At 48.9% G+C, this 27,993-nt stretch overlaps 1 protein-coding gene across 2 annotated transcripts in view; it reads right to left on the reverse strand.

Annotated features, from left to right (window-relative positions):
• Window positions 1-524: 524 nt before the first annotated feature.
• The window catches only part of CCDC93 (CCC complex scaffolding subunit CCDC93), an 87,192-nt gene continuing 59,723 nt past the window's right edge, over window positions 525-27,993 (reverse strand). For both annotated transcript variants that reach the window (XM_028101293.2, XM_028101292.2), the window contains exons 14-24: window positions 24,486-24,559; window positions 22,995-23,076; window positions 22,461-22,532; window positions 21,140-21,193; window positions 19,647-19,709; window positions 16,865-16,973; window positions 13,487-13,569; window positions 11,455-11,492; window positions 9,933-10,017; window positions 5,129-5,242; window positions 525-635 (exon numbers count right to left, since the gene is read on the reverse strand). In XM_028101293.2, coding sequence (XP_027957094.1) covers window positions 582-635; window positions 5,129-5,242; window positions 9,933-10,017; window positions 11,455-11,492; window positions 13,487-13,569; window positions 16,865-16,973; window positions 19,647-19,709; window positions 21,140-21,193; window positions 22,461-22,532; window positions 22,995-23,076; window positions 24,486-24,559 — 828 coding nt within the window. In that variant the 3' untranslated portion in view covers window positions 525-581. The remainder of the gene's footprint in view (window positions 636-5,128; window positions 5,243-9,932; window positions 10,018-11,454; window positions 11,493-13,486; window positions 13,570-16,864; window positions 16,974-19,646; window positions 19,710-21,139; window positions 21,194-22,460; window positions 22,533-22,994; window positions 23,077-24,485; window positions 24,560-27,993) is intronic.

Below are 27,993 nucleotides of genomic sequence, written 5' to 3' on the forward strand. Positions count from 1 at the left end.
GGGCCCACGTGACCAACACTCACATGGGCTGGTCATTCAGCTAAAAACCTTTGTTTACTAAAAAAAAAAAAAAAATCTCAGGTGACCAAGCTCTGGGGTCTAATGGGCTATTTCTGCCCCCCCCCCCCCCCCCCCGGGCCACTTGCTGGCTGCCTGAGGTGCAGGGCCTGTGTTTTATACTTCCGTCTCCCCCAGTGCTTACTTCTCACTGGTTGCTCAATTAACATTTGCTGAACAAATGAATTCCTTTTTATTCAGAGAGTCCATACAAATACAGGTACCTTCATATGTGCAATGTTACTGGAGAAATTCAAGTTGACCCGACACAGAACGAATACTGCCCGCATTTCCTCAGAGGATGACAGGTGTTATCCAAGCCATCATGTTTACACCGTCTGATTCCATCAACAACAGAGAGATGAAATGGAAGCAAATGGGAGAAAGAAAATATCCGGGTGCTGAGATTATGACCCCTGCATCTCTTTACTGTAGTGTTCAGAACCATTTCACCATCTTGCAGTTGATACATGGCGTTAAAAGAAAAAAAAAAATCAGTGACATACGATGATGTCCGGGAACTTTCAGGAGGCCTTGGCTTTGACCCTGGACAGCAGCACCTCATTCTTGCGGCCCTCCTGGAAAGGAAGCAGAGAACGTGTGCATGAGCTTTCCCAGTCCCAGGAGACACAGTGACTGACCGACTAAACCGGCCCCTTTGCATGCTGCCACCGGCATGATGGAATGGTCGGGACGGGTTCACCTGACCTTCGGTACCAAAATAACTGTAACGACAACGGGCTTCTGGACTGTAAGGCTGAGAACTGGATGATGATTACGCACTGTCATTCCACAAGACTTCACGAAGCCACTGCAACCCTCAGGGGCCAGAAGCGGCCAGCAGATACTCAGGAACCCATCCTGGACCCACTATGATAAGGAAGGGGAAGGTCCTTGGAGCCTGTGGCCAAAGGGGTGACGAAAGGCACACCTCAGCAAGCAGAGCCCATGGCGAAGTTCTTACTCTGACAACAGTGGAGATTGGGTATATCCTTAGCTTTAAGAAAGAAACTCACAGAAGACTGGCTGAGAGACATGCACTGAGAGACACTTCCCCTTTTAAAAATGAGCTGTATGAAATCCATTACTGCAGGCGCCAAGGGAGGTCACTGGTCCCAGCCCGTGTGTGTGGCATCTGGCACCCAGTGGGGCGAGGTCACCTCTGCATCACTCTGTATCCACCTCTTCAAACATGTTCCAGAGCTTCTCACTACGCCTGCTCCTTCCCTCTTGTTCCCACCGGCCTTGACAGCTCAGGATACCTCCACCTGCTAGCAAACAATGTCCCCTCCTTCCTTGGGCCATGTCACCAGGAACCCGGTTTAAGCTGAGAGATGAACATGGTAGTGGGAAGGGCCTGGAGAGGCAAGCTGGAGGGCCCTGGTCCAAGAGTGAGGCCAGGCCTCCAGAAGCCCTGCTTCCCTGGAGATGCCCTTAGTGTGGAAGAAATCCTTCCACCTTAACCCTCTGCATCCAAGACCCCCGAAGTCAGTGTTTCCATCTGACCCCCGAAGTCAGTGTTTCCATCTCCCTGGGCCTGGCTAGGTGCTCCTGGAGGCCCTTGGTTCTTTCTGGAAGTGCCATGGCTCATGGCTGCAGTGACCCTTTTTTTACTAAGTGCCAGTTCACCTGCAGGTACTTAGCCTTCTCCTCAGAGCCGGGGGAATAGCTGGGCTCTGGGCCGGTGGGGAAGGCTGACTGTCAGAAGCAAGGCACTCTGACACTTTTTGAGCACATGTTTCTGGAGGGGGAGGGAGTTAATTGTTCCTGGGCCGTGGGAAGAGAAAGAGGTTGAGTAACATTAGAGAAGAAAGTTGTCCTTTTTAAAACGAGTTATTGAAGAGAAAATAAAATACAATGAAATAAAATAAAATGAGTTACTGCGATTTACTTGGGGAGAAAGCCTCCAGCCAAAAACAAAGCGTGGGTGTGGGGGTAAAGATGCAAAAAGAACAGGGAGACAGTCATACTACTCTATTATTAAATTACCTTCTCTACTTCTGTGTATTTTTTGAAAATTTCCATAATAAAAGATAAAACAACAAAACAATGAATAAATACATTCAGTTGTCACCCACTTGAACTTTTAAATGAGGCAAAACAGCTCAGCAGCATCAACATGGTCCTGTGGTAGCGTCCCCGGCAGGGGCCAGTCTATGCACACAAAGCTGAGATGGTGCTGGAACTTCCCAGGACAGGTATCCTGGGCCATCCGTCACCTGCTCTGTGCGAGTGCTCATGAAGTTTCATGCAATCTACCGGAGGCCTTTGGGGAAACTACAGAACGATACTGTCTATCTGTTCAAAGCAAATGGAGAAAGGGTCCTTTAGGCATTTCTTTCCAGAAGAGAAGGGAAAAAACTTCCTTGCCTGTTTCTGTCCTACTGAAGAGCGCATGGGGCCCACCATGTGCCAGACGCAGCACTTCAGCCCCCTCGAAACTATGTACTCAAAGTCAGTTTCATGAAAATGCACGGCCTGCATTCGTCAGTGCTAGGCTAGAAATTAAAGCTCTCTTTGGTGACCTTATGAGAGACCGTGGTTTAGAGACGTAATTAATTAACGTAATACGCAATTAAAGAGACTTCAGAGCATGTGTCGTTCCTTGGCCGACTTGCTATTAACACACCTGCTGCGATGAGCAAGCCAGTGGAAACTTAGAGGTCACTGGATGTCTCTAACCAGTGCCTCGACAGCCAAGGAGGCTGGGAGTCAGGATGAGGGGGCACCACTGGAGCTCAGTGAATGTGCAGTACGCCAGACCCGATGAAGGGAACGACGAAGGTGGCCAGGGCCGTGCTCTGCGATGCTGCTGCGCTCTGCATGAAGAGTACCTGCAGCCACCACAAGCGCCACAGACCAGGATGCGGCGGGAATTTAGAACCCAGGAGGAGACCAGGCAGGTGGGGGGTGGGGGGCAAGGAAAGAAAGCAGGCAGAGAGTACTCTGGTCATTCCAAGTACTGGTCATTCAACTGGTCTCTTCTCATCTTCCAGGGTTCTGGAAGAAGACCCCGCCCTGGGATGAAAGTCTGCTCCTTCAGACCGATCTTCCACCACACGTGAGATCTTATCCCGTAACTGCCGTCTGTAAAATAGCACAATTACTCCAGCTGAAGGAATGGGGTGGAAACTGGGGAGCCGCAAGCCTCCGCCAGCACTTCTTCCTCAAGCTGTGGTGGCTGCAAGGAGGGGCCGAGTCACCTCAGAGGAGCAGGTGGAAAGAGTTTAAGAATTCGGAACACTGACACGCAGTTGCTAATTTTAAATTTTTGCCAAGTAAAATGTTAAAAAATAAAGAATACTATCATTTTCATGTCAAAAAACAAGAAAATATGTTTTTTTTTTTTTTTTAAAGGTGAGTCTATTCAGTTGTCTGAAGAACATATATTCCCCTTCCCTTTTTCCCCGATGAGCTTTGGACGAAGGGAAACGGCACGGGCAGGCACATGGTCTAGGGGTCTCAGCGGCCCGGAGGGACCCACGCGTGCTGACGTGAGGGTCTCTGTGCCTAGGGAGGCAGGATCACAGAAAGCCTGATGCTTACCATCTCTGAAGCAACCGTTGCCTTGGGAGGTCATCTTTAGCCTTCAGCCCTGAGAGCGCGTAGTGCTTTTCCATTTCCTTTTATTTGCTTTGATTTTGACAGCTTATACTTATCCTCCTCAACTTATCTTTTTGTTTCTGCTGTCAAAAGGGCAGTGCTGGCGTGTCCCAGCAACATTTAATTCCTCCCCGTTGGGCCTTTTCTCTGAGTTATTTGCATTAAAGGGGGAAAAGAGCTCTGGCCAAGTCCGCACGGCACCCGAGACCCGCCCTGACTACACCATCTCCGTTAGTGCTCCCACCCCTGGCAAAAACTGAAATTAGTTCTCATTTGTTATTACTTGTTTACTAGGGTTTGTGCTTCCTAACTTGTTATCTGTCTCCCCAACCACAACATAAGCTCCTTGACACAGGGAGCGGGTCTGTTTAACAACCTGATATATCCCCAGGGGCATGGTAGGAGCGGGAAGATCATTTATGGAAAGTGTGAGAGATTTTGAAATGTCTATGGGTTGTGGCCTCCACAAGTTAAATTTAAAAAAAAGAGGGAAGGAGAAGTAGAAAAGGAAAAATCAAGAAGGAAGGAAGGAAGGAAGGGAGGAAGGGAGGAAGGGAGGAAGGGAGGGAGGGAGGGAGGGAAACAAGTTTTTAAAAATATACAGGAATAAAATTATTGGTATGAAAAGATCATAATTTTTATTCTGTGGACCTAACACCAGGATACAACCTACACCTCTAGCCCCTCTATATTTAGCAATCTCTATACTCACTGAAATCACATGGATTTGGGTTAGGAATTCCTGAAAATGAAGCTGCTGATATCCTAGTAAGTGACACAACAAAATCTCCTTTCCAGAAAATCTCATAAGAAAAGGGCAAACACTTTTCTTTCTGGACCCACGGAGAGTAACCCTGCCCAAATGCAGGGAGAAAAGACAGGGACATACAAAATTCAGTTGAGCGCTGGGTGTTATAGGAGGCAGACGGAGTGCTAGATGCTTTCATCCCTCGCCTGACCCAGCAGAACCCACCAAGGAGGCAACAGGTTTGGGGGGATTCAGTCACTGCCCAAGTGCACAGCTGGTAAGTGGTAAAGGCAGGGTTCGAACCCGAGCCTGCCACGCTCAAAGTTCACCCTTCCCACAGGCTTCTCAAGGTCCCTCCCCCACCTCGGATGGGGGGGAAGGAAAACTCCAGCTCTGAATGTGTAACAAATGCTGCTTCCAGGTGGCCTTTGATGTTATTTTACTTGTGAGTTTAATATGCTTACTAAACATGAGGGGAATAAAAATAAAGTTGTGATGTCTCTCAGAACGTTCAGTTCAAGACTGGAGATGGGCCAGCGCACCATGCAGTCCTGAACTACCTGGATGCAGGACTTTACTGTTGGATCACATTGCCGACCTGCTGTTACCCATCCCCAGACCAGTGGGAAACCAGGCAGCCACTCTGGTTTTTAAGGGCTCCTCTTGAGACGAACACAAATCCCCCACAGCCTTCCGTGCCTGGCCCCATCTCCCTCTTACCTCCTTGAACTCCTTCACAGTCTTAAAGTAGAGCCTCTGCTTTTCTAACAGTTCCAAGTACTGGTCATTCAACTGGTCTCTTCTCATCTTGTTCTCTTGCTTCTTCTTTTCCATCTGTTGAAACATTTTGGGAAATGGTGAGGAAGGGCATGTGGTGACCAAGGCCTGCAGGCGACACCCAAAAGGTGACTATTACCAACATTTCCAGGGACTTCTTTATATCATTTCTGAGATGGACCTATTTGCGTGATATTGCATAGAGGTTTCTCGAATTTACTCAGCAATTCTATCATTGGGCATTAACTGTCCCGTGTGTGTGTGTGTGTGTGTGTGTGTGTGTGTGTGTGTGTGTGTGATTACAACTCCACAATCAACAGCCTAGTGGTTCTCCACCAGGGGTGATCTTGCTCCCTGAAGGGCACGACGTGGTATCTGGGGATGGATTAGATGGCCACAGCTGTGAGGAGAGGGTGCTCCAAGCACCTTCTGCTAGGAGCCAGGGATGCTGCTAAACTTTCTACAATGTGCAGGACAGCCCCCACACAACAAGGCGTCATCTGGCCCAACATGTTAATTGTGTTGAGGTTGAGAAACTCCTATGTAAATAACTGAGTCCTCTTTCATTCAACGTAAGTATTGCCATGCTATTGTATGCTTTCAACAATCAAAACTTTAAAAACTCTACAATATTCCCAATCACACTGCTACCTTACCCATTTTTCTACTGGTGGAAAATTTAGGGTGTTTCCAGGACGGTGACCTCATAAACAAAAGGCTGGATGTGGGTTAAAGAGACTTTCCTAAGGTACCTGACAGCTTAGTCTTCCAACAGATATTGCACGGTCACCCTGAAGACTAAACACGGTGGTGACGAGGCGGTATCACTGCTCCCAAAGAGGGTGCTAGAGGGGCTGATGCTAACCAAGCACCTGGCACAATCCATGTGCAAATCCCTATTCATGATCACTACTGTGAAGAGAGTGCCTGTGTTGGGGGACAGAGAGGCGGGTGGGCGCACAGCCTCTTCAGCTGGATGGCCATGGAGGGCTCTCTGAGGAGGGGACACTGGGCAGAGTCGGCAGTGGTATGTGCACTATTTCCGCCAGCAAGTGGGAGCATCACCCGGGTGGTGAGGGCAGAAAGCTGTGGGGGCCAGCTGGTGCCTGGCTCGCAGCAGGTGCTCAAGAGCACGCTGGACGGAATCACTGGTCTTCTGATGCCTGAGCAGGGCTTCCGAGTTACACGTTGGAAGGGATGGCCCAGTAAATCCAGGTTAAAGTTGAACTGGCTGCACTGTATCCCAGTCATACCCCTCTCCAGGCCACGGGCCCATCACCTGGTGAACTGCAACCTGCTGTCCCCACAGCCTATCCCACCCACATGGGCACTGGTCTGCCTGGTCCACTCCTGACCATGTATCCAGCTCCTAAGTCACCTGGTGACCTAATCCTGAGCCCCCTGCCCTCTTCTGTCCATAGGTCTACACATGGACACCGGTCACATGCCTGAGCCCAGGCCTGGAGTCTGGTAACCTGCCTGCCCCTGAGGTCTCCCAGAGGCGGGCAGTCCCCCTGGGGACTTTGGTCAGGGCCACCTTAACACTCATCCCTGGCTCAGCAGTCCACCCTGCTCGCTTCTGGCAGGCTTCCTGATGCTGTCCAGATGACTATGGTTCCTGTCACCACTTCCCACAACTGCTAGGAACCTTTTCTGCTGAGCTGGGTGGGACCTCACTGCTGGGTCCCTACTCTTTAAGTCGCATAGTCTGGCAGATCGATCCCAGACCTTTCCTGCCTGCTCTGCCCTCCAGCAGAAAATCTGGCCATGAATGACTATGTCTTAGCAACATACACAGGGCACTTTAATAAATTTAATTTGAATGTCCCCAGGTCCAGCCATGAAAGGTAGTGTAGCAACCCTGAAACGGACTGACCTCGAGACCAGAGAGGCCTGGGTTCCAAACCTACTTCTGTCACTCACTGTGTACCCCTGGACAGGTTATTTCATCTTTTGGAATGACAGGTGCCCTAGTCGCAAAATAAGGATAATATCACCTAGATCACAGATTACAAGGTATATATGATATTAGTTAAGTGAACGACACATCACTTGGTTCAGGGTCTGTGTTTTGTCTTCACGCTGGACACCTAGAATGCGGTTGGTAACAGGCGGTGAGAGCCCACAGAATCAGAAGCTGACTCCTAGGTCTGGGTTTTATTTTCACACTGTCCTAGCGACCCCTTCCCCAGGTCCACTGTTCCCACTCCTTGCTCACCCCCCCTCACACTCTAGGTCAGGAACCCTAGATTCTTTTGCGGAGCACTTGCTCCCAGTATTCCAGAGAGCCAGAGACTTCACCTCCTCAGGATGAGGTTAAAATGCCTTCCAGTGGGGCGTCTGGGTGGCTCAGTCGGTTAAGCGACTTCCTTCGGCTCGGGTCATGATCCCAGGGAACTGGGTTCAAGCGCCACATCTGGCACTCTGCTCGGCGGGGAGCCTGCTTCTCCCTCTCCCTCTGCCTCCCGCTCCCCCTGCCCGTGCTCTCTCTCTCTGTCAGATAAATGAAATCTTTAAAAAAATAAAATAAAATGCCTTCCAGTATGTGACTCTCTCTTCACTCAGGAGCCCTTCCGTGCACCATACACACCCTTCCTGTTATGTGTACACACTGCTGGTCTATGGTCTACTCCGTGTACATCCCACACCCACCAATTCCAGGGCTGTGTGCTGTGTGAGGACACAGACTCCCCTGCCGCATATACTCTGAGCAGGAACCACCATGGCATCCATATAGGGAGGGCTATGGTTTTTTAAACAAACACTTCAAAAGACATGCATCCAAACGAATGTTGTTCTGCAAAGACAGCCTTCTTGCATTTGAAATGCCGGCCAATAATCAAACCTGACCAGGAACCCTCTTTGAGAACTGCCTTTGCAGTCAATTGAATGAATTCATTCACTCAGCAAACAGTTCCCGAAAGCCCACCGTGGGTCAGGTGCTGGGCTCGCCACTGGCGATGCTCACATGAGGAAGAGAACCCTCTCTGCCCGTGGGCATCTCGTACCCCACCATCTAGTTGGGGAGACAGACACAGAGCAGCCTCTTTCACTGGTCGGCACTGAGGTACCAATAGCATGAAGCCTGGGGGAGAATGGAGAGAATGAACGGATCACATCTACTTCCTTTCCTAGGAACGCGTCTCTTGGTAAACAGGAAGGGGAAGCCAAAGGAAAAACAAAACAAAACAAAATAATCAATTCCCAGTGTTCTTTACTATGGACAAGAGCAGCTCTGCGGGGTGCCGGGTGGCTCAGTGGGTTGAGCCTCTGACTCTTGATTTCAGCTCAGGTCATGGTCTGGGGGTTGTTAGATGGAGCCCAGCATCAGGCTCTGCGCTGGGGGTGGAGCCTGCTTAAGATTCTCTCTCCCTCCCCTTGACCCCCACTTTCCAGCTTTCATTCTCAAAAAAAAAAAAAAAAAAAAAAAAAGAAAAAGCAGCTCTCTAAGGAGGAGCATGATGGCATGACAGGAGGGCGGAAAGGTCCACCCCGCTGTGATCTGGGTTGTTAAAGGCTTGTGCTTAGCTAGGCTCTCCATCTTCCTCCTCCTCCCTTATACCCTTAGGACTTAGCTCATCAAGAAGGGACCGTCCTGGCTTGGGTGTGTGTACGTGCACAAGGCAGGTGACGTGCTGCCTCACGACTGCTTTCATTTTTGGGGCTGAACAGTCTTGTCACTAGTGGTAATTTCTTTTTTTTCCTCCACTGACATCATTTTATGGAAGTCGTTAATGGAGAGATTAATATTTTCGACAGGGAAAGGGACATAAAGAGCTTTTGCCCTTAGTTCATCTCTTGTGAGATGAGATTATAGGAACCATGAAGGCTGGCCTTCTGTGAGTGGGTTTTTATGATGCCAAGTACTACAGGCACTCTTTCCTTCGTGTGTTCGCATTCTGACATCACCCCCTGCACCACTCTGCCCCAAGCTCGAGAGAGGAGAGTCCCCAGAGTTTGACTGCCGTGCCTGAGGACCACTCTGGTGTGATCCACGTTTTTAAAGGGATCAAAAGTAAGAGATTTGGAAGTATTAGCAAAGACTCATCTGGTTATAACAGCAGAAAACTGCAGCTATGTCTGGTTTCTAGACAGTCATGAAATCTTTACTATAGTCAAAACGGCCCAAGTGCAGAGCCACAGAGTGATGAAAATTCCATGCTGGCCCCAGGATGAATGATTCTCTGTAAGGCTATCTCTGGAACTCTCAATGCTTATCGATTCCTCTTTTCTCTTCTGAGGCATAATATCCTCTCACTTTAGAATTCAGTTCGATAATTATTTGCATTTTTTACGGAGGATTCCTGAAAACTAAAATGCTCTCAAGCATCCTAAGGAATGAATCTCTAATGGTAGAATTTCAGGAACCAAAGATCCAGTGAAGAAGAGACTGTGGACAAGAGAAGAAGTCCACTGGTGAAAGTTGGCTTCCTCTTCTATACAATGGGGGTAACACTACTCATTTAGGAAGGCTTCTAGGAGGACTAGCACCATGCTTGGCCCATAGTAGATGTTCAATCCATGGGGCTACTGTTAAGAGCTTCCATTAAACCGCCAGCCTGTGGAGCTGGTGCTGCCCATTGCAGGGTCGGAGGTATGCTGGGAATCCACGCTGCAGACACTGAAGGTGTGTCTTCAGGATTGGGAGCACATTCTCAGGACAAGCAGAAGAGGCCTGCTCTTCCTAAGGCCTTCTCCGTAACCAGTGTGAGATCCGGGCTGCACTATAGAAAACAAGTCCTCTCACCTTCATTCTGCTCTGCTTAATTCCTTCTACGATCTGTTCCATCTGACGTAAAAACTGGTCCCGGGCAGTAGGGGAGGCCATGGCTCTGAAAGAAACAATCAGCAGAGTGAAGACCAGCATGCAGGACGCTGAGGAAGGGGGAGGCATCAAGGAGTCTGCCCAGTGCCCAGAGGATGCCTTTGTGAGGCATGGTGGACTCCTGGGGGCCCCTGGGTCCCAGGCAGTTACGGATTCTAAACTCCGAGGAAGGCAATGACAATTACCCTCATCTCATAACTGAATATTAATATTAATCTTTTTTCCTCACTTTCTCTACAATTTGCTTAAGTATGTATTTTCTTAAAGCAAAACACAATGTTATTAAAACCAACAAAAATATTTCTTACTTTGATGATGACATGGACTGCCTAAGAAATGAATTCCATTTAGTTTTTAGAAACCTGAGGATTCGGAGGTACTGCTCAAGACTGGCAGACATACTCTGAGATTTTCCTAAAACCACGGTCAGGAAATCTTGTTTCATTTCTGAGGGCAGCAGCTAAACGAGTGGATTTCCTGGTGTCCTGAAACCATCCGCTTCACTTCCTGCTCTGTGCTGGGAATGGCGCCACAAGGATCCGAGCACGTGGATACAGGGATTGAGAATTCTCCCACAGGACGGGCTGACAGAGCAGAACTCATCACAGCAACATCACACACTGCAGCCTCTCTCAATTATCAGGAAATAAAGATGAAGGCACCATTTTTAGAAATGTCAAGGTTCTAAGTCACTAATTGAATCTGAATCTTATCAGGGAGCTGTGGTTTCTTTTTGGTTTGTTTTTAGTTAGAAATGAAGCTCCCGATCTGGAGTTTGTAATCCATTCAGATCTTAGTCACCAGTCACCTGCCAGGGGCTGAGAGGTTTGTGCTGGAAGCAAAGGGAGCCTGCTGTATAGACAGCAAGCCCTGGGCTGCTGGACGGTGAGCAGGCCACTGGGCATGCTTGAGGGCTGGTACGACTTGGGTACAGGTGGGCCTTGCCATACAATTTTTGGGGAAAAAGAATTCTTATCTGCATAAAGTAGTTTGGAAGATGCACACTCACCTAGAAACAAGATCTATCAGCAGATTTTAAAAATCTTTTTAAAAATTAGATTATTTCATTATCTAAATTGTGACGCATCCTTATGTGCTCAAGAACTAATGGTATTGATCTAATCTTAACAAGACAAAAGTAATATACAAAGAGAATACAGTAGTGAGACACAAATTACTTGAAAGTTACTTTTTTCCCCCAAGATATTCCTTGGTGTTTCTCAAATTCACTCTAACATCACTGTATTTTTGCAAGAACGCTGAGAAATTTTTGCAAGAACGTGTAAAGCAAGACACAGGCACACTGTGCATTGGGGGTGAGAGTGTAAAACCACCCGTCTCGCCCCGTCTCGCCCCTCACACTTCCTCTCACGGGGAGGCGAGCCAAATGCACAGTGAAGGGTACAAGGAGGTGCTGCCAGGAAGGAGGACTACCAGTACTTACTGTGAGAAGTTCTCATGAATTGAGTTCAGCAGGCTGATCTGAGGAGGAAAGGAAGAGAAAAAGGAAAAACCATGATGAGCCAAAGGTAGAAAGAGCCCTGCATGGCCCCAACCAGTGCAAGGCTGTCTTGTCTCTGCCACTGCTTCTGAAAGCAGCACACCTTGTTTATGGAGATGAAAGAACATGAGAAAAAGAGCAGCGTGTGCTTAGTCCCACAGTTTTTCCCAGAGCATCTACCTTCTGACAGCCCATGAGCCCAGGAACGGAGGAAGAGGGTTCCCAGAAGGGCCTAAATTCCAATAGAGAAGACACTCAGCTACCATTAGGGCCCTTTGGGCAGTTGTCACCAGTCCCTGCTTCCTCACCAAACAGTGTTCTTTATTTTCAGGGCTATCAGCTTAGGGGTGAAGAGCGGGGACACTGTGTCCATCCTGCAGTTTCCCAATGTGGCCAGCTGCTGGGCGGCTCTGAGAGCCCCCTTCCCACGGAGAACACCTTGGGCTGCACAGGAGGACCCTCTCTCTGCCCCAGCGATACAGTCCGGGGCAGGGCTCTGAGTCTGAGGGCCAGAAACCTCAATCTTCTTTCTGGCTGTGTCACTAACTCAGCTTGTCACTGACCCTACTTGGACCTGAGTCTGTAACATGGAAATGGTACTCTTGTCCTTAGGACTCCACAGGGATGCTCGAAAGCTAAAACAGCACAGGCGTAAGTTTATCCAAATACAAAGTTCTATGTTAATATGGCTTGGAATTAAAAGGCTCCCACCCCGCCCCTGCATACTCCTAGTTTTTAAAAGAATGCAATAACTTTAAACACTACTGATGAAGGAAGGTGATGGGCTTTCTCAGAAGGGCTGGCCTATCCCTAAGTTAGGGTTGGTAAGTCTTCCCCTCACTAGGCAGAAAGACCCCAAGGCCACAGTGTGTGGCAGAGCTAGCCCCCAGGTCTGACGTAAATCCTACCAAATGCACTCAACTCATACTCAACTATTTATCAAATGCCTCTCATGTGCCTGTCACTGTGGAAGACCCCGGATATAGAGAAAAACAGAACTCAATGCCCCTTCTCAAGAAGTGTCCTCTAGGGAGAGAGACTGATCTGGTTTGATTGACAGTAGCCAAGAAAGCTGACACTAATTACACATGCCTCCATTTGGGGGGGAGGGTCACGTGAAAGACGCACCTGCGATATCATTCTTATTAAGTGGGCAATCAGTACAGGTGGCAAGGTGATGACGAAATGGACACAAATTCTGTTGACCTCGAGGTGAGGGCATAGGCAGAACTAGTATGTGTCCGGAGCCACCAGATACAAGGACCTGCACCATCATTTCTTATTCTGTCTCCATCACAGTCAAGCAAAGCGGGTGTAATGCCCTCTTTACAGAACAAAACCCCAATCTGTCCAACTCAAAAGTGCATGCTCTCTCCATCCCACTGTGTTGCTCCTATGAAGACCACACTGTTCCTTTTCTTCTTCCTTAAAACACAGCCGCACACCCTGCCACCATGCTCCAATCATCTGTCATCTGATGTGAGGGAGCCCTGAATCATGAGTGGATTTAAGCTGAGTGTCAAGAGTAATGCGGAGGGGGTGTCAGTGCCCGGGGCACCCCTTTCCACTCCTGGCGGCCACTGATGATTAGCTAGTTTCCCCATGTCAACTCAAACGAGCCCACCATCCCCATTTTATTTAGCTATTCCTTTAAAACTCAAACTAAAGTTTTGCCAACCCAGGCCCCCTCCACGTGTGCCTTCTGAGTCTCTCTAGACATCATTTCTCACAAGGCACTACGAAACCACGGTCCACCAGTCCCACGTCAGCCCATGCACCTGTGCAACATTAGCTCTGAAGCGTCTCTTACTCTCTAACTTTGTGACCCAGCATGGGGCACACAGCAGGCGCTCCTTCCACTTACACCGACACTCAGTTCGTCTGAGCTTCCTGGGGTCAACAGAGCTTCCTGGGGTTAACAGCCCTGGTCTCTGCTCTTCTGATTATGTTATTTTCTTTTCATACAAGTTCTTACCTCTTTTTCCAAATAAACCTTTTTATCATCCAGGGTATTATATAAAGTGAAGAACTGCTTGGTTTCTTTGTGCACTGCAGAAACTGTAAAAGTAAAGAAATCAACACATGAAGAAGAAAATGCATCAGAACAATCCTAAGCACCCCCTGCCCCAGGAGGCCCACCTACAGGAGCCCGGCATGTCAAGGCGTCTGTGTGGAAGCCCCACCGTGCACACAAGCCTGTGCAGAGTTGCTGCGGGCTGGCAGGAGCCGGCCTGCTGTGACTGGCCCAGCCGGGACGAGGAACCTGGCAGCATGTGGGACGGGTGGGTTTCTCAGGTGAGGCACCCTCGGGGGAAGGTGGCAAGGATGAGGAAGCCACCATGCCACCTCCTCCTCCTTAGGTGGTGTCCTCCCTTCCCACACTGCTCCTGAGCAGGAGCCACAGTCTGCTCCCTTTTGGAATCCCTATGCTTAGCACAGGCCTATATAGCAGGCCCTCCAAAATATCTACTAGATGAATGTCGTGCCTAACCTAGGGCAGAATATGTGCCTAAGGAGTATGAATTTTCTTCCCATTTCTGTGCATATGACTAAGGTGGGAGATCTTATTTACCAGGCTCCCAACATCGTTTCCTATAAAATTACTCTGCATCTCTGTCCACCTCTTGTTTTTCACTCTTCCCTAGAGAATGACATAGGAGGAAAGCACCAAAATCTAGGACTGGGACTGGGCCGTATTCACCAGAGGACGAAGTCAAGGGGGGAAGGGTTCCTGCCCCACTCGTCTTCCTGCTTTGTGGCTGGGTGCTTGGGTGGCCCCCACGTGGCTCTGAGCCTATGTGCCTTCCTCATGACTCTGAGTTCTCTCAGCATATAGCAGGGGATAAAATCCCAAGACCTGGATTCACAGTCAGGCTTTGGGCCTAAGCTGAGCCCTCCAATGTAGCTGTAACCAAAGATCCTGATGTCTAACAGTTATCAAGCACTGGCCGACGGCAGTGGGGTCTGCTTTCCCAGTGGCTCTTGCTCGTTGAACGCAGGTCCCTCTGGAGCAGCATGAGTTGGGGAAGAGAGATAGGCAGAGTGGGCCGTGGGCACTGGTGGTTTCCTTGGGCAACTGCCACTAACATTTAAACCCAAATCTTTAAGCCAATCAGCCAACTTTTAATCTTATTACCCAGTGATAGCTGTGCCTCCCCACAGCGGTGCAGCTCAAAGATGAGTGGGGGCTGGAGATACTGCTGTACATATTTGGTAACAGAGGTTAATAACCCGATACAGGTATTTTGAGGCAACAGTTAAAAATGTTCCCAGTATCAAACTAATTTGTATGAAAATCACCACATGAACTACTCAGTATAAAATATTATTCTTTTTCTTTTTAAAGATTTTATTTATTTATTTGACAGAGACACAGCGACAGAGGGAACACAAGCAGGGGGAGTGGGAGAGGGAGAGGGAGAGGGAGAAGCAGGCTTCCTGCTGAGCAGGGAGCCTGATGCGGGGCTCGATCCCAGGACCCTGAGATCATGACCTGAGCTGAAGGCAGACGCTTAAAGACTGAGCCACCCAGGTGCCTAAAATACTATTCTTGTTCAGAGCTTTAGAACAGTGGATTTCAAGCCTGGCTGAAACACAGAACAGCCTGGGGAGCTTTTAAAATCTCATGACCAATTAAATGAGATTTTATGGAGGCAGGATCAGGTGATTACAATGTGTAGCCAAGGCTGAAAATCACTGCCATAAATAAACCAATCAACCTTTAGCTTTGTTGTTCAGGAATGTGCCTGTCACCCCTCCTCTATCCAGATTAAGGACAGGGTGGGGGCTGTAGAGATCTGACAATAATAATAATAATAATGAAAATGATACAGATATTCCGGTGTAACTGCTTGAAAATTTATTTGGTGTAAAAATATCCTATCAAAAGGACTTAAACATGTGTCAGGTTTTACTCTGAAATATCCAGATGCAAGGTATTGTTATTATTACTGTTAAAAGCTGGAAAGTAGGCAGGGATACAGAATTACGAGAAAAGGTTTAAAGATTAAACTTAAGGCAGAAACTAGGGGCGCCTGGGTGGCTCAGATGGTTAAGCGTCTGCCTTCGGCTCAGGTCGTGATCCCAGGGTCCTGGGATCGAGCCCCACATCGGGCTCCTGGCTCGGTGAGGAGCCTGCTTCTCCCTCTGCCTCTCTCCCTGCTCGTGCTTTCTCTCTGTATCTCTGTCTCAAATGAATAAATAAAATCTTAAAAAAAAAAGGCAGAAACTATTTTCTGCTGAGAAGCTGTCACTGTCGATTCTTGCCTCTGACCATTGGAATCAAGCTCGAGGGCCGTGTTCAACATCAGGATGGGGGCAGGAGTGAAAGGAAGCATGACTCTGACCCTAGTAAGGACAGTGCTCTGGCCTGAACCAGGAAGGATGTTCGAGAGGCTGGGGGTGCTAGACAGTGATCCCCGTGACCAGGAGGAGAAATAGGGTAGGGAGGCTGAATTCAGTTTTGTATCTGTTGGGTCTGACAGAGTTGAGAAGGGGTGCTAGGCATAGGTAACGAGAGGAGTCGAAGCCTAAGCTGCGTGTCAAAGTGCATGGTGTATTGAGGGGCGGTGTGTGGACCGGGGAAGCCAGAATGTGGGCTCAGAGAAGGAAAGGGGGCCTCCAGGCAGGCCGCTTAGACTGGGGAGGTTCTGGAGATAATAAGGAGAGACATTTTCTTCAGGAGGCCCAGGGAGCTCACTGGACAGCAGAGAGAGGGGGGACATGATAGGTGTGGGTATACAGACCAGCTAGCATGCGTGCAGCTGAGCTCTGACACAAGTTAAGAACAGCTATCAGGGTGGCAGTGGGAACAGATAGGCAGTGACACTCTGAGGGTCACTCTGAACATGACAAGGCCAGCTCACTGATTCCAGCTGAGAGAGACCAGTCCTGGATTACTGGGTGAATATAGTGCTGTCAAAGTCAAGGATCACAAGGGCAAGAAAGTTCATCCAGAAAAACAATGAATGAGGACTGATCCAGAGAGGCTCTATCATGGAGTGCTCATGTCCCGTGGGAGGCTGGAAAGCGGATGGGGAGCTCACTGGAGCCCACTGGCTGACCAGGAAGAAGGCGGGTTCAAAACGTCATGCTAAGAGCTCAGTTAGCTCAGTCTGTCCACAGAGAGGGTGGTAGAGCACCCTAATGCTGCTCCTGGGGTTAAGGGTCACTTAACAGTGGGTTATGGGAATGAGGGCAGGGGGGGCCTGATGATGACAGGGAGCCCCTTCTGGTGGTGGCTTTCACCAACTATGCTATGATGCACACCCTACCACGCTCATGTGGGACAGAACCCTCGCCTCCCGTGCCTCCCAGGACCAGTCCTGAGAGTGTTTGTGGTTGATGCACATACTCTGGCGGTAGAGTTCAATAAATCTCTTCTGATACTGTATTAGCTCAGCTCGGCTGGGTACTTCATCAATCTTGCGATGCAAAATTGCTATTTCTCGATTTCTTCGAGCCTAAATGCAAAAGGAAGGGGGAGACAACACTATCTGGTAAAAGGTCTTACATGTTCTCTGGGGAGCCAAAATACTGCCCCCACCTCCTTCTGAGCGTTAACCACACACCCCATCCAAAAATCCGCTATTGGCTTGAGGTCCCCATCTCAGATTCTGATGGACCCTCCTCCCACTTCATGACACATGGAGAAGGTGTGTGTGTGGCTATGAACTAGAACCAGAGAAGGCAGCAAATGAATGGCTAGGGATGGAAGATCCTACACGGGAAGGGCTTTTGTGGACAGCCCTCGGCCATCCCTCTAGGCCCCAAAGCACTCAAGAGTAGCTGATTCCACCATCACCAGGTGGGGAGTGGGAATGAAAAGGAAGGCCTCCCAGATGACGAAGAAAGGATGCCCCCCTGCTGCCTCCATATAAATTCCAAATTCCTTAGCCTATTGAAAAGCTCCTACAATTTACTCCTACAGTATCTTTCTCGCACTTTCGCCCTACCATGGACTGGGGGTACAGGAGCCAAACTGGCCACTGACGGCACTGGGGAGGCAGAGCAGTGCAGTGTGGACGGGCTCCCACACTGTTCCCTTTCTTCTGTGCCACCCCGTCTTGCTCTTCAGTCTGCCCCGCTCACAACAGCACGTGGGAGGTCTCTAAGTACTGAGGAAAGACAAGCCTCTCAGAGAGAAACCCACCAGGCCCAGAGTAGGGGCTCTGTGGCTCTGGTCGGAGGGAGAAATGCGCATGTCCTTTAGGCCAAGGCTATCCTGTTCCTGGGTGCTGAGGCTCTGACTCCAGAATTTTGTCTTTTTTTTTTTTTTCCCCAAGAATCTTACTGTTTTTACTGCATCTTTAACCTCTCCCTTTCTACTGGCTCCCCCTTCTCACCAGCATTTAGATAGGCTAAGGTCCCTCACCCCTCTAAAGCCCTTCCCTAAGCCCCGATCACCTTTCAGCCAGCAGGCTCTTTCTTCGGCAGCAGCAGCCCAACTTCCTGAGGGCCAGCACCCCCAGGGCCTGTAGCCGCCCCCACGCCCGCAGTCATCCGTCTCCCCACTGGCAGCTGGCTTCTCCCAACACCGGCCGCACTGCTCTCACTAAGTCACCACAGAACTTCTCTGGGAGACAGTTCATGGATAATTGTCAGCTTCCAGCTTCCTTGATTTCTAGTAAAATTTACCATTCTCTCTGCTGAGCCCTCTGCTCAGCCTCCACAAGACCCTGGCTTCCCCATCCCTCCAGCTACCTCACTGGGGGGGGGGTCATCCTTTGCCACTGCCTGTCCTTACACAGGTTTCACCCCACTGTCACAGCTCTGGTTACCACCAACATAGTGCCGCCACCTAATGGCCAGCCCAGACTACCCTGAGCATCAGACCTGACACCCAATCACTTCTTGGACACGTCTACTTGGTTGAGTGTCCCAACTTTCAAGAGCCGCAAACAGATCTCAGTAACACTCCTATTCACACACACCCCCTTGAACCCTATTCTTTTTTTAATGCTTTTTCTCAATGAATACAGGTACCCACCCGAGTCAGAAATTCAAGCACCATCCTTGACTCCTCTGTTTCTTTGACTCAACTGATGCTAAGTTCCATCAGATATGGCTTCTCAATCTCTCCCATGCCAGTTCATGTCCGCCCAGCCCCACGGCCCCCGCTCGGGCTCCGGACCCCAGCAGGCTTATGGTTTTACTGTAGCTTCCCTCTAGGGAGTCTGAAGCTGCCCACGATTGGCAATTTGCATATCAACTCCCTTGTACTTTGATGTATAGGGACATATCTTGGTTCTCAAATAGCCAGCCAGCTCCCAGAAGATGGGCCATCCCATTTACTATTCCTGGTGCCTAACACAACACTGAATATACATAGAGTAAGCACACAGTCACAAAGTCTTCAAGTATGCAGCTGTATATTTTCCTGGTTTCATTTAATTCTGTTTCTTTAAAGATTAGCAGTGTCCCTGTATCAAGGACAAATCTGATGCACCCGAATTTAACCAAACAGCTCAGCAAAGTAAGCAAGAGCTAAAGATAGGAGAGACAGGGACTCACTAGCCCCTGCAGCCCTTTGGCCATTCCCGTTGGGAGCCTGGCTTTCTCTTCCCGGAGAACAGGGAGAAGGCCCAAGCCAAAGGACAACATGAGCTAACTCTAGGCTTCCGAGCTTCCATTAGCCAGATTCTGGCAATGCCAGGGATTTTGCAAAGAAATTTTGACTCTGTGTGACTTCAGCTTTGGAACCAACCATATTTGATGGCTTTCTTACAAACCTCCAAGGTTATCAAATAAGACCACTAAAATGGGCACGTGATTTTAGAGGAAAAGTACTAGACAAGAGCTCTGGAACTTGAAGGCTGGCTTTGGCACTTACTAGCTGCTTGACTTTGGACAAGTACTTAACTGATTTGAGTCAATTACTTCATACAGAAAATGAAGCTAATACCGACTCTCCACCCCAGAGATCTCTATCAAATCCATCGAGATGACCGTGAAAGTAACGTACCGATGTGAGGTGCTACTGTCAACATCTTAAACCCCACAGTTCAACTCCAGACAGAACAATGGAAAACGGCAGCCTCCGTACCTGTCGTTCTTAGATACCGAGACTTCCTAGTTCTCTACAGGATACCCAGATAAGTGTATTTATGTGTTTTTTTGTTCTTGCTTTCACTTACCTGTAGTAAACGGATCTTGTAAAGTTTCTCTTTCTCCATGTTATACCGTCTGTCTAGGTCTTCCTAAAAATTGGAAAAGGACACAATTATCTAAGAGCAGGAAACTTTCATTCTTCGATAAAGTCTTTTGGAACTGAATATTTTTATCATATCTTTCCATTCTGAGGCTCCAATTTTCTTTTCTCAAATGGCTGAGTTTAGGGCCTGGGTCTTATGTGAAGTATCCCCCAAATTTATGTGCCACCCCTAAACTATGATGATAAGGAGATAATTACTACTTAAAGAATCTGTTGTTCTAAGTCCCTGTGTTTATAGTGACACTGGTTTGCTTTCTATGTTTCTACTTAGAGCTACACTGTCCAACATGATAGCCACTAGCTGTGTGTAGCTATTTAAATTTACATTTACTGAAATTTAAGAATGTTCAGTTTCTCAATTGCAATAGCCACACACCAAGTGCTCAGTAGCCACAAGGAGCTAGTGGCTATCATACTGAACAGTGTAGCCACAGAACACTGCCATCACTGCAGAAAGTTCTTTTGGACAGCACTGAAGTACAAGAGAGGAGCTAGCTCTCACTGAGCCCAGTGAGGTAAGACATGGTTAGATGGTTTGCTACATCAAAGAAAGCTATGAAAGGGGTCAGAGGTGTCCTCTCCCCCAGCACATGTGTGTACACGTGCGCACACACCCCCACACTCAGGCTCCTCCACAGGGCTCAGCTGCACGCAAACCTCACACGACTGTACTACAGGACTCCTGACGCTCATTCTCTAGTCTGAGGGCACAAAGGAAGAGGCAAACATTAAAGGAGGCAAGTGTTTAGAGTTTTCCTGCTTTGCTCTTCTTCCTCTTTTTTCTTTTTTTCTTTCTCCTGGATGTTTGTTTTGGACGGTGGGGAGCACTGGTTTAACTCAGAACAGGGGTCAGCAAACTACTGCCCATGAGTTAAACCATACAACCCTTGGGCCAAATTCACGTCACTGCTTCTTTTTGTGAATAGCTTTATAGGAGCACAGCCATGTTCTTTCATTTCCAGACTGACTATGGCTGCTATAGCAGGGCTGGCACACCACGCTGAACCTATTTCCTATCTGGCCCTTTACAGTTTGCTGACCTTGGAATTAGTACAGTAGAGTTTTCCCCCCTGCAGCACCCCACCCCTCAGAGCCTACGCGCTGTGACCAGCCTGTGTGGCGAAGGCATGCTTCTCCCCTTCTCAGCTGAGATGCCCGAGCAGACACAGAATGCCTGCAAAGTGCAAGGAGAAAACCCACCAGAATGGCGGTCTTCAGGACCATCCCTGCGGAGACTCTGCTTCCATCTGAGGGGCTGTGTGTGTACAATGGGGCAATGCCCCAGAGAGCCCGCACGGGAAGTGGTGGTCATAGAGAAAACTTCAGTAGGCCTGAGAAACTGTCAGGGGAGGGTACAAGGCTGGCCACCACTCCCGTGGAGGACAATGACAGTGCTGAGAATGGGTGGGTACTTACATTATGAGTCATCCCAGGGGTTAGGGCACCATGTGGCTCTCCAGCAGATAGGCTCTGAAACGATGAAAAGGAATGCACACATTCCTGAGTAAGGGGAATGGGACAGAAGCTGTGGGTCTGCATTGTAGGAAGGGGTGGGGGTGGGGAAGGGGGACCGTGTCCTTGGGCCCCAGATTTTAAATTCTTAAATGGGTGTCACACCCAAACAAGCTAAACGGCAACTGTCTTTGAACGTAATAATCCCTCTAACAAGATGTGATTGCTAAGAAGAGAAACAGGATCCTGAAAGTCTAATTTGTAGAAACTCAGAGGCTGACTGGGCTGACGAACTGAGCCCGAAAGGTTCGGTTCTAGAAACAACCGGAAAGACCAGCTGTGTGATGACGGTCCCAGGATACCACTGCACTGGGAGGCCAGACTCTGCTGCTCCTCCGTGCCAGTCCCGTGCCACCAGCACGGAGGCACCTCCAAGACCGACGTGCTACACAGCCAGGGGCCCGGTCCCTGAGCGGAGGGCACGTGGACAGGTGCTGGTTGGCTTGGAACCGCCTCTTCCCCTCCCTGAGCCCTGAGCTGCCCCAGCCAGTTCTCAAGGGAGGGAGTACAGTCAACGGACTCTGAGACCATGTCCAGCTCGCGCAATCTAAGCACAGGGGGCCTCAGGGAATGAGCTTGGAACGAAGTGTGAGAAGGGGAAACACAAACAGCAATCCCTACAATCTCATTTGGTGAGAGAAACACTTTTCTTTCTGGCCTGTGTTTTAACTTAACTTTTAATGGAAGCTCACACTAGCTCCTCGGAGGAGCAAGTCCTCTGTCCTGAGAGCAGCTGGTCGGACGTGTTCCGTACATCCAGCAATGTTCGGTGCGCTGGGGCTCTGACGCTACCTCTTGTTTTCTGCTTCCCCCTGCCTTTTAGGGGTGGGGCCTGTCCCTAGGCAGGAGTGGAGGATGGGACCAATAAAGCCGTACAACACTTAGAGAACAGGTTCCCTGGGAAACAGAGCTCAGAATTCCTAGAAATGCCCCTTCCCTAAATGGAGAGAGAGGCCAGACTTGTCATTTGGTTATTGCCGTCTGGGGTGGCTGCTTGGTGCACACCCACTGCTGCCTTTTACCCACCAGCGGAAGAAAAAGGGGAGGCATGGAAATCTAAGAAAATCCTGTGCTGAAAAGAGTTGGGAAGTGTGTGTTCAGAGGACCAGGTTATGGGAACTGGCCGGTCCTTCTTAGCGTCAGACTCTCTGCTGCAGTCCCCCAGAAATCCTTCCACTGAGAAGTCACAACAGCACCTAACAGGTCCTTTGGAGCCTGTATTTACCTTCTCCTCTCCACCTGGTGCTCTCTCGGCTTTCAGGTTTTCAATTTCCTGCTGCAGCCGTGTCATCTCCTCCTTTAAAAGTGAAACAAACATTTACAAAACTCAGACAAGCTAGGAAATGGACTTGTGCACGCACCGCCCCTCTGCTGGACTGCCCGGAACGAGGGCTTATCACACGACACACAGACAACCTACTTTTACAGGACAGCCCTGGGTTCACATGATGTTATTCTTTCACACTTTCTAAGACTTTTAAATATATACATACATATATGTTTGTAAATTAGTGTTTGTTAGACTGTGCTCTCAATCTGGGGTTTGGCACACCCAGTTACTAATCTCACTCCCTTCCGGCACCCCTGGGGGGCACCCACTGTAGCACCCTACTCATCTTACACAACTGACAGAACTGCTCCAGGATTCTACTTTTCCGATGGCACCCGAGTAGGACGCCACAACGGGATAAGGGGAAGTAAGGTGAGAGATTTCACAAGAGTCCTGGTTCAAGGTCTGCTGACATCAAGCAACACTTACTCGACAATGTGCTTTAAACTCTTGTTCCTGACTTTTCAGATTTTCATTCATGGCTACAAGTGCTCTCAAGTTCTGCAGGATACTGAAGAGAGAAGACCAAACAATGACATATGGAAAGCTGTTAGGATTTTCTGAATCACAACTAAAACCAAGCCCCCAGCTAAAGAGGGACTCCCTTTTTATTTTCCTTTGTCTCTCCCAAGACTGTCTAATGGGTTCTCCACAAGTGATAATGACTAACATTTAACTGACATTATTACTCATTTATATACCCAAGCCCATCAGGCCCCGTCCAAACAAACATCACAGAACCCAGAATTAAAATGTCAACTGCAGAAACATCAATGAGTTTCAAGAGTCCTGGATCCTTGGTACCAATTACTCAACAGTCCTCAGAGCATAGACAGCATCATAAACCGTTTCTAATTTCCATGAAAAGGAAACAAATTGCTTAGGGTCATTAAAAGAATTAACTGGAAAATAAAAACGTCAAGTATCTGACAGGACTTTGCTCCATATCATGAAAGAAGGGTTTCTAATTATCAAGCCAAGTAATCTGTGGGTACTTCTTTGCTAAAAACGTCCTTCAGGGGCGCCTGGGTGGCTCAGTCATTAAGTGTCTGCCTTTGGCTCAGGTCATGATCCCAGGGTCCTGGGATTGAGCCCCACGTCGGGCTCCCTGCTCGGCAGGAAGCCTGCTTCTCCCTCTCCCACTCCCCCTGCTTGTGTTCTCTCTCTTGCTGTGTCTCTCTGTCAAATAAATAAATAAAATCTTAAAAAAAAAAATGTACTTCAAATCTGGGGCTGCTCAATCCGTGCCTGAGGCTTTTTATCATTCAAATGAGTGACATCCAGGGAGCTTTGACCACCTCACCGATTTGGTGCTAAAAAGGTCAAATGTAAGTGAATCTCACATGTAACTTGCATTGTTAAAGACAATTTAAAATGAAGAAAAAAAAATCCCAGCAGCTGTTTCTTAGTTAATAAAAAAAAATAAAGTAAAATACTGCACCTTTAATCTTTAATTTAAGCACCTTTAATCCCAAAGAGGCGGGGCTGAAATGTTAACAGTAAAAAATCTGGTAGCCAGGGTTGACGCCAAGGAGGACTGGGTGGCTGGGGCACGTGGGGGGGGGGGGCAGGGAGGAAGACATTCACCACATGCCTTTTTGTTCTGCGAATGTATTATTTGGTTCTCAAAAACAGAAAAACCAAGAAAAGCAAAAGTAAAAATGTGCTGCTTCTCCTCCCAAGGGGAATCAGGAGAACGAGGGGGCCGGCTCTGTGCGGCGGCACCATAGGTCAGCACGTGCCCGAGCAACGGGGAGTCGCCACATTCTGGATAGGGCATGTGCAAGGAAATGACCTGTGTGGGGCTGGAGGCAATGACCCTGGGCTCCTTGGTCCTGTGCTCAAACAAAATAAACCACCAGGCACTGGCAGACTTAACTTTCTTCAAGGAGAAAATACACATAGGCTGAAGCCTCTCACCTGGGATCCGCTTTGGATTCTATCTTCTCCAGGGCCGCTTGCTCTTTGTCCAGCTTCTCACTGTGATGCTTCAGCTGCGAGAGAGAAAGAAGGTGCTGCCGCTCGGGACTGGGGAGGACAGCAGAGTGAGTGCATCCTCCCTCCCCAGGCTCACATCTGCACCCCGCGTCTGGCCGCTGGCCCAGCCCACCGGACCTGGCTGCACGCTGGAGAAAACAGGTGGACGAGAGAAACAGGATGGGGTGGGGGAGGACAGCACGGAAAGGTCCTTTTGGTACAAGAAACCTTGGCAATAGCTCTAAGTCACAGCAGCAGATGGTTGGAAAGCCAAAAGTAGTGCCGACAGCAGGTGCCTCTCGGCAGGTCAGTGGGAAGGGGGAAGTAAGAAGAGGCTACGAGAGACAGACCTGGTTGAAATGCCACACTACCACGGTCATGGCTCTGAGCAGGGCTAGGTTAAATCCATCTTCTTGAATAGCTTCACTTTCTTCTTCTGAGTCAGACAGTGAGGATTTAAAAAGAGAAATTTTAAAGAAACTCGGGTTTCCATTTATAAGGTGTACAGTTATATCACAGAATGTTAAGCCGCTAAAAAAAAAAAAGTAAGAATAAAGCAGCTCTTTTATGGTGATTTATCTCTAGGATCTACTGTTAGCTGGAAGAAAACAATGTACAAAACATCAATGCCATGTCTTTCCAGTGTGTATAAGGGAATGTATACCCTGAATGTATACATGTATAAAAGGATATACATGTTACCTGTATATGCATGAAACATTTCTGAAAAGATTCGCAAGAGACCAGTTACCCTCAGGTAACTATATGGTTGGGCTACAGCGGTACAACCTTTGTACTTTCTGAATTTTGAACTATGTGAATTGTGTTACCTACTCAAACAAAACCCCAAAAAACAAGAAACAAGTTAAAAAAGGTTCCAAGGGTGCTAGCTGAAAACAGAAGAGCACAAGTTGCAATCAGCCCTTCTTGCCTCAAGTCCTAAAAAACCCAGACAATTAGGGTCAACTACAGGAGCGGGTACCTCGGGGCCAAGAAGATGGCCAACAGAGAGGCAGGGCTGAGGAGGCCTGCGGTGCGGGATCAGCAGACACAGGAAGGACGGTCTGCGGGGCTGGCGTCACAGTGGGAGAGCCAGCTGGGCTAAGCAGTGAAGCCTGGCTCCCCTACCCTCGAGCTGGAGCTCAAGCCCCAGAGGCAGGCAGGCTCCCAGAATCGGCCAGACCTGGGTGAAAGGCGGAGTGCCCAGGCCCCAAATACCACTTACTACTGGCTGATCTCACCCAACAGTAGAAGCCACCCTTCCAGAATAATCACCCGAAGCAGGCTGGAGGCCATGGGGACAGAACACACGCAGCTGGTAACGGGGAGTTTCAGAATCAAGGATAAGCACACCACCAAGGACTATCAGACACGTGAAGGAAGGTAAGACCACAAAATGAGAAAGGTAAAACAGAACAAATGAATTTTGATCAGAAGACAGTTTATAGATCAAGAAAAACCTTATACACCATTAATGCCCTGAGAGAAATGGGAGAGAATACTGCATATACTACAAAGAACCAACCTCACACACAGGAAATTAAAGTCGGGATTGCCGAAACCAAAAAGTGGACAGGCTCGCTGCGGGCGGCCCACCTCTGCAGGGGCGCGCAGCCTCTCTGCGGGCGTCACGTGCTGCCATCTGTCCTTGACCTTCCCTGCCCTGCTCGACTTTACCCAATCTGCCAGAAAGACAGGTCTTCCCTGTTTTTTGAGGCCGCCAGGTTACCGTGGGAGGGCAGGAGTCACTGAGAAGGTGAAACCAGGGCCCATGGGGGGGAAAGGGGTCAGAGTGCTTGTGTCGGCCAATCCTTGAATGGAACGGATAAGGAGGCTGAGACCCAAAGGTGAAGTTCATTACTTATTCAGGGGTCTGGTCTTCAGTATTCTGACCAGTCAGGCTTCTTCGGAAACTGCTGAGTGCCAGGTTTGGTACAGATCCCATTTTCCTATAGATGGGACTTAGTGTGACTGCCCTACTATACAGAGTGAGCCCTCGGAGAGGTCTTTGGGGCCACACAGACAGTGCTGGGGTTCTGGAAGCCTGTGCACGGCTTCAGTAACCCATCTGCAGAACAGGGATGGTAACAGCGTTGCTAGTGTGGTCACGGAGAGTCGGGGACTGGTAGAAGGGAGGTGCCCAGGGCACACCCAGCACACACTGATGCTGGCTGCTATGATTATCTGAGGATAAGAACACCATCTCCTATTATTGACTTAAATCACACTCCCTACCCTTCTAGCACACGAAAGGAGCTCAACAAATACCCGACTTAGGACAAAGAAAATGACTTGAGAGCCACTTAGGATTTATATCCTAAAGCACGTAAGTGTCTTAGGAAATTGGTATCAAGACGCTTTGCCTTTAATCTCGCCCAGATGGTTATACAAAAACTGATCCATGACTTGGCAAACTTCACGCCAGGGACTCTGTGGCATTAACGTTTAGATAGCGGCAGGGTTCCACCCCAGGAGTCGGCCATCCAACCCATAGGAATGCAGTCACCGAGCAGTGTAAAGAGAGCTCATCTGTCCAAATGCAACACAGGCATCTTTGGAAATAATGAAAAAAAATTCACTCTAACTCTCATTCTTTTGCCTGCCCTTTTCAAACATTCCGACAATCACTGAAGAGACGAGCCCAGGTCAGAATTACAAAGTTTTGTCAGCATGACAGCAAGGCGGTGCCACATATGGCTACAGAAACAAGAATTTGAAGTGGGCAAATTTCATGTGAAATTTAAAGAAGGGGGGTGGTTGCCTTAGTCTCAGAGAGGTCTCTGAGGATCAGTCTGGCTTCCACACAGTTAGGGAAGTACTGGGCGGGCCCTGCGTGCGGCCCTTGCAGAATACAGCTAGAGCTTGAGCACGGTCAAAATCACGAGGAGGGACCATCACATCCAGATGAGGGCAGCTTTCTATGGAAACGTGAGGGACACAGATATCGAAACCCCTCATGACAGAGCCGGCATCAGAAGCGTTTGTTTTCCTGGCCTGGTTGCCTAGGCAATGAGAAGTGGGAGGTAAATAACACTCCGGCTGATGGGAGGTGGCACACTCAAAACCCAGATCACGTGGTTTGAAATATACCCATCGCCCTCCTCCTCCTGAGACCCTGTCCCCCATCCCGCCTAGAAGTAAGCCGGCAATTCTGAACAACAAATCACAGCCCTCTGCAGTTCTCTCATCGTATCAAAAGAAACCCTCTCAGTCTTTAAGAATTCAGGATTTCGAAGCTATTCTAAGGCCTGCGGCTTGTGGAGGTTGTAGCGGAGTGGGGCCCACTCACCGTGAGGGGCCCTTCAAGTTCTGTGAGGCCCGTGCCCTGCCCATCAGCCTGGCCTTCCACAGGAAGCCCTTCCCGATCCTCAGGGCCCATGGCAATGTCTCCTGCCAAGATGGCTGAGGCTTTAGAACGTGGGAGCACGGGTAACCTGAGGGCAGGGGTCAT

This window comes from Eumetopias jubatus, unplaced genomic scaffold (assembly GCF_037043125.1).
Source record: "Eumetopias jubatus isolate StellerSeaLion01/CBP00866 unplaced genomic scaffold, mEumJub1_p1.0 scaffold_3, whole genome shotgun sequence".
In the NCBI taxonomy this organism is placed as follows: domain Eukaryota; kingdom Metazoa; phylum Chordata; class Mammalia; order Carnivora; family Otariidae; genus Eumetopias; species Eumetopias jubatus.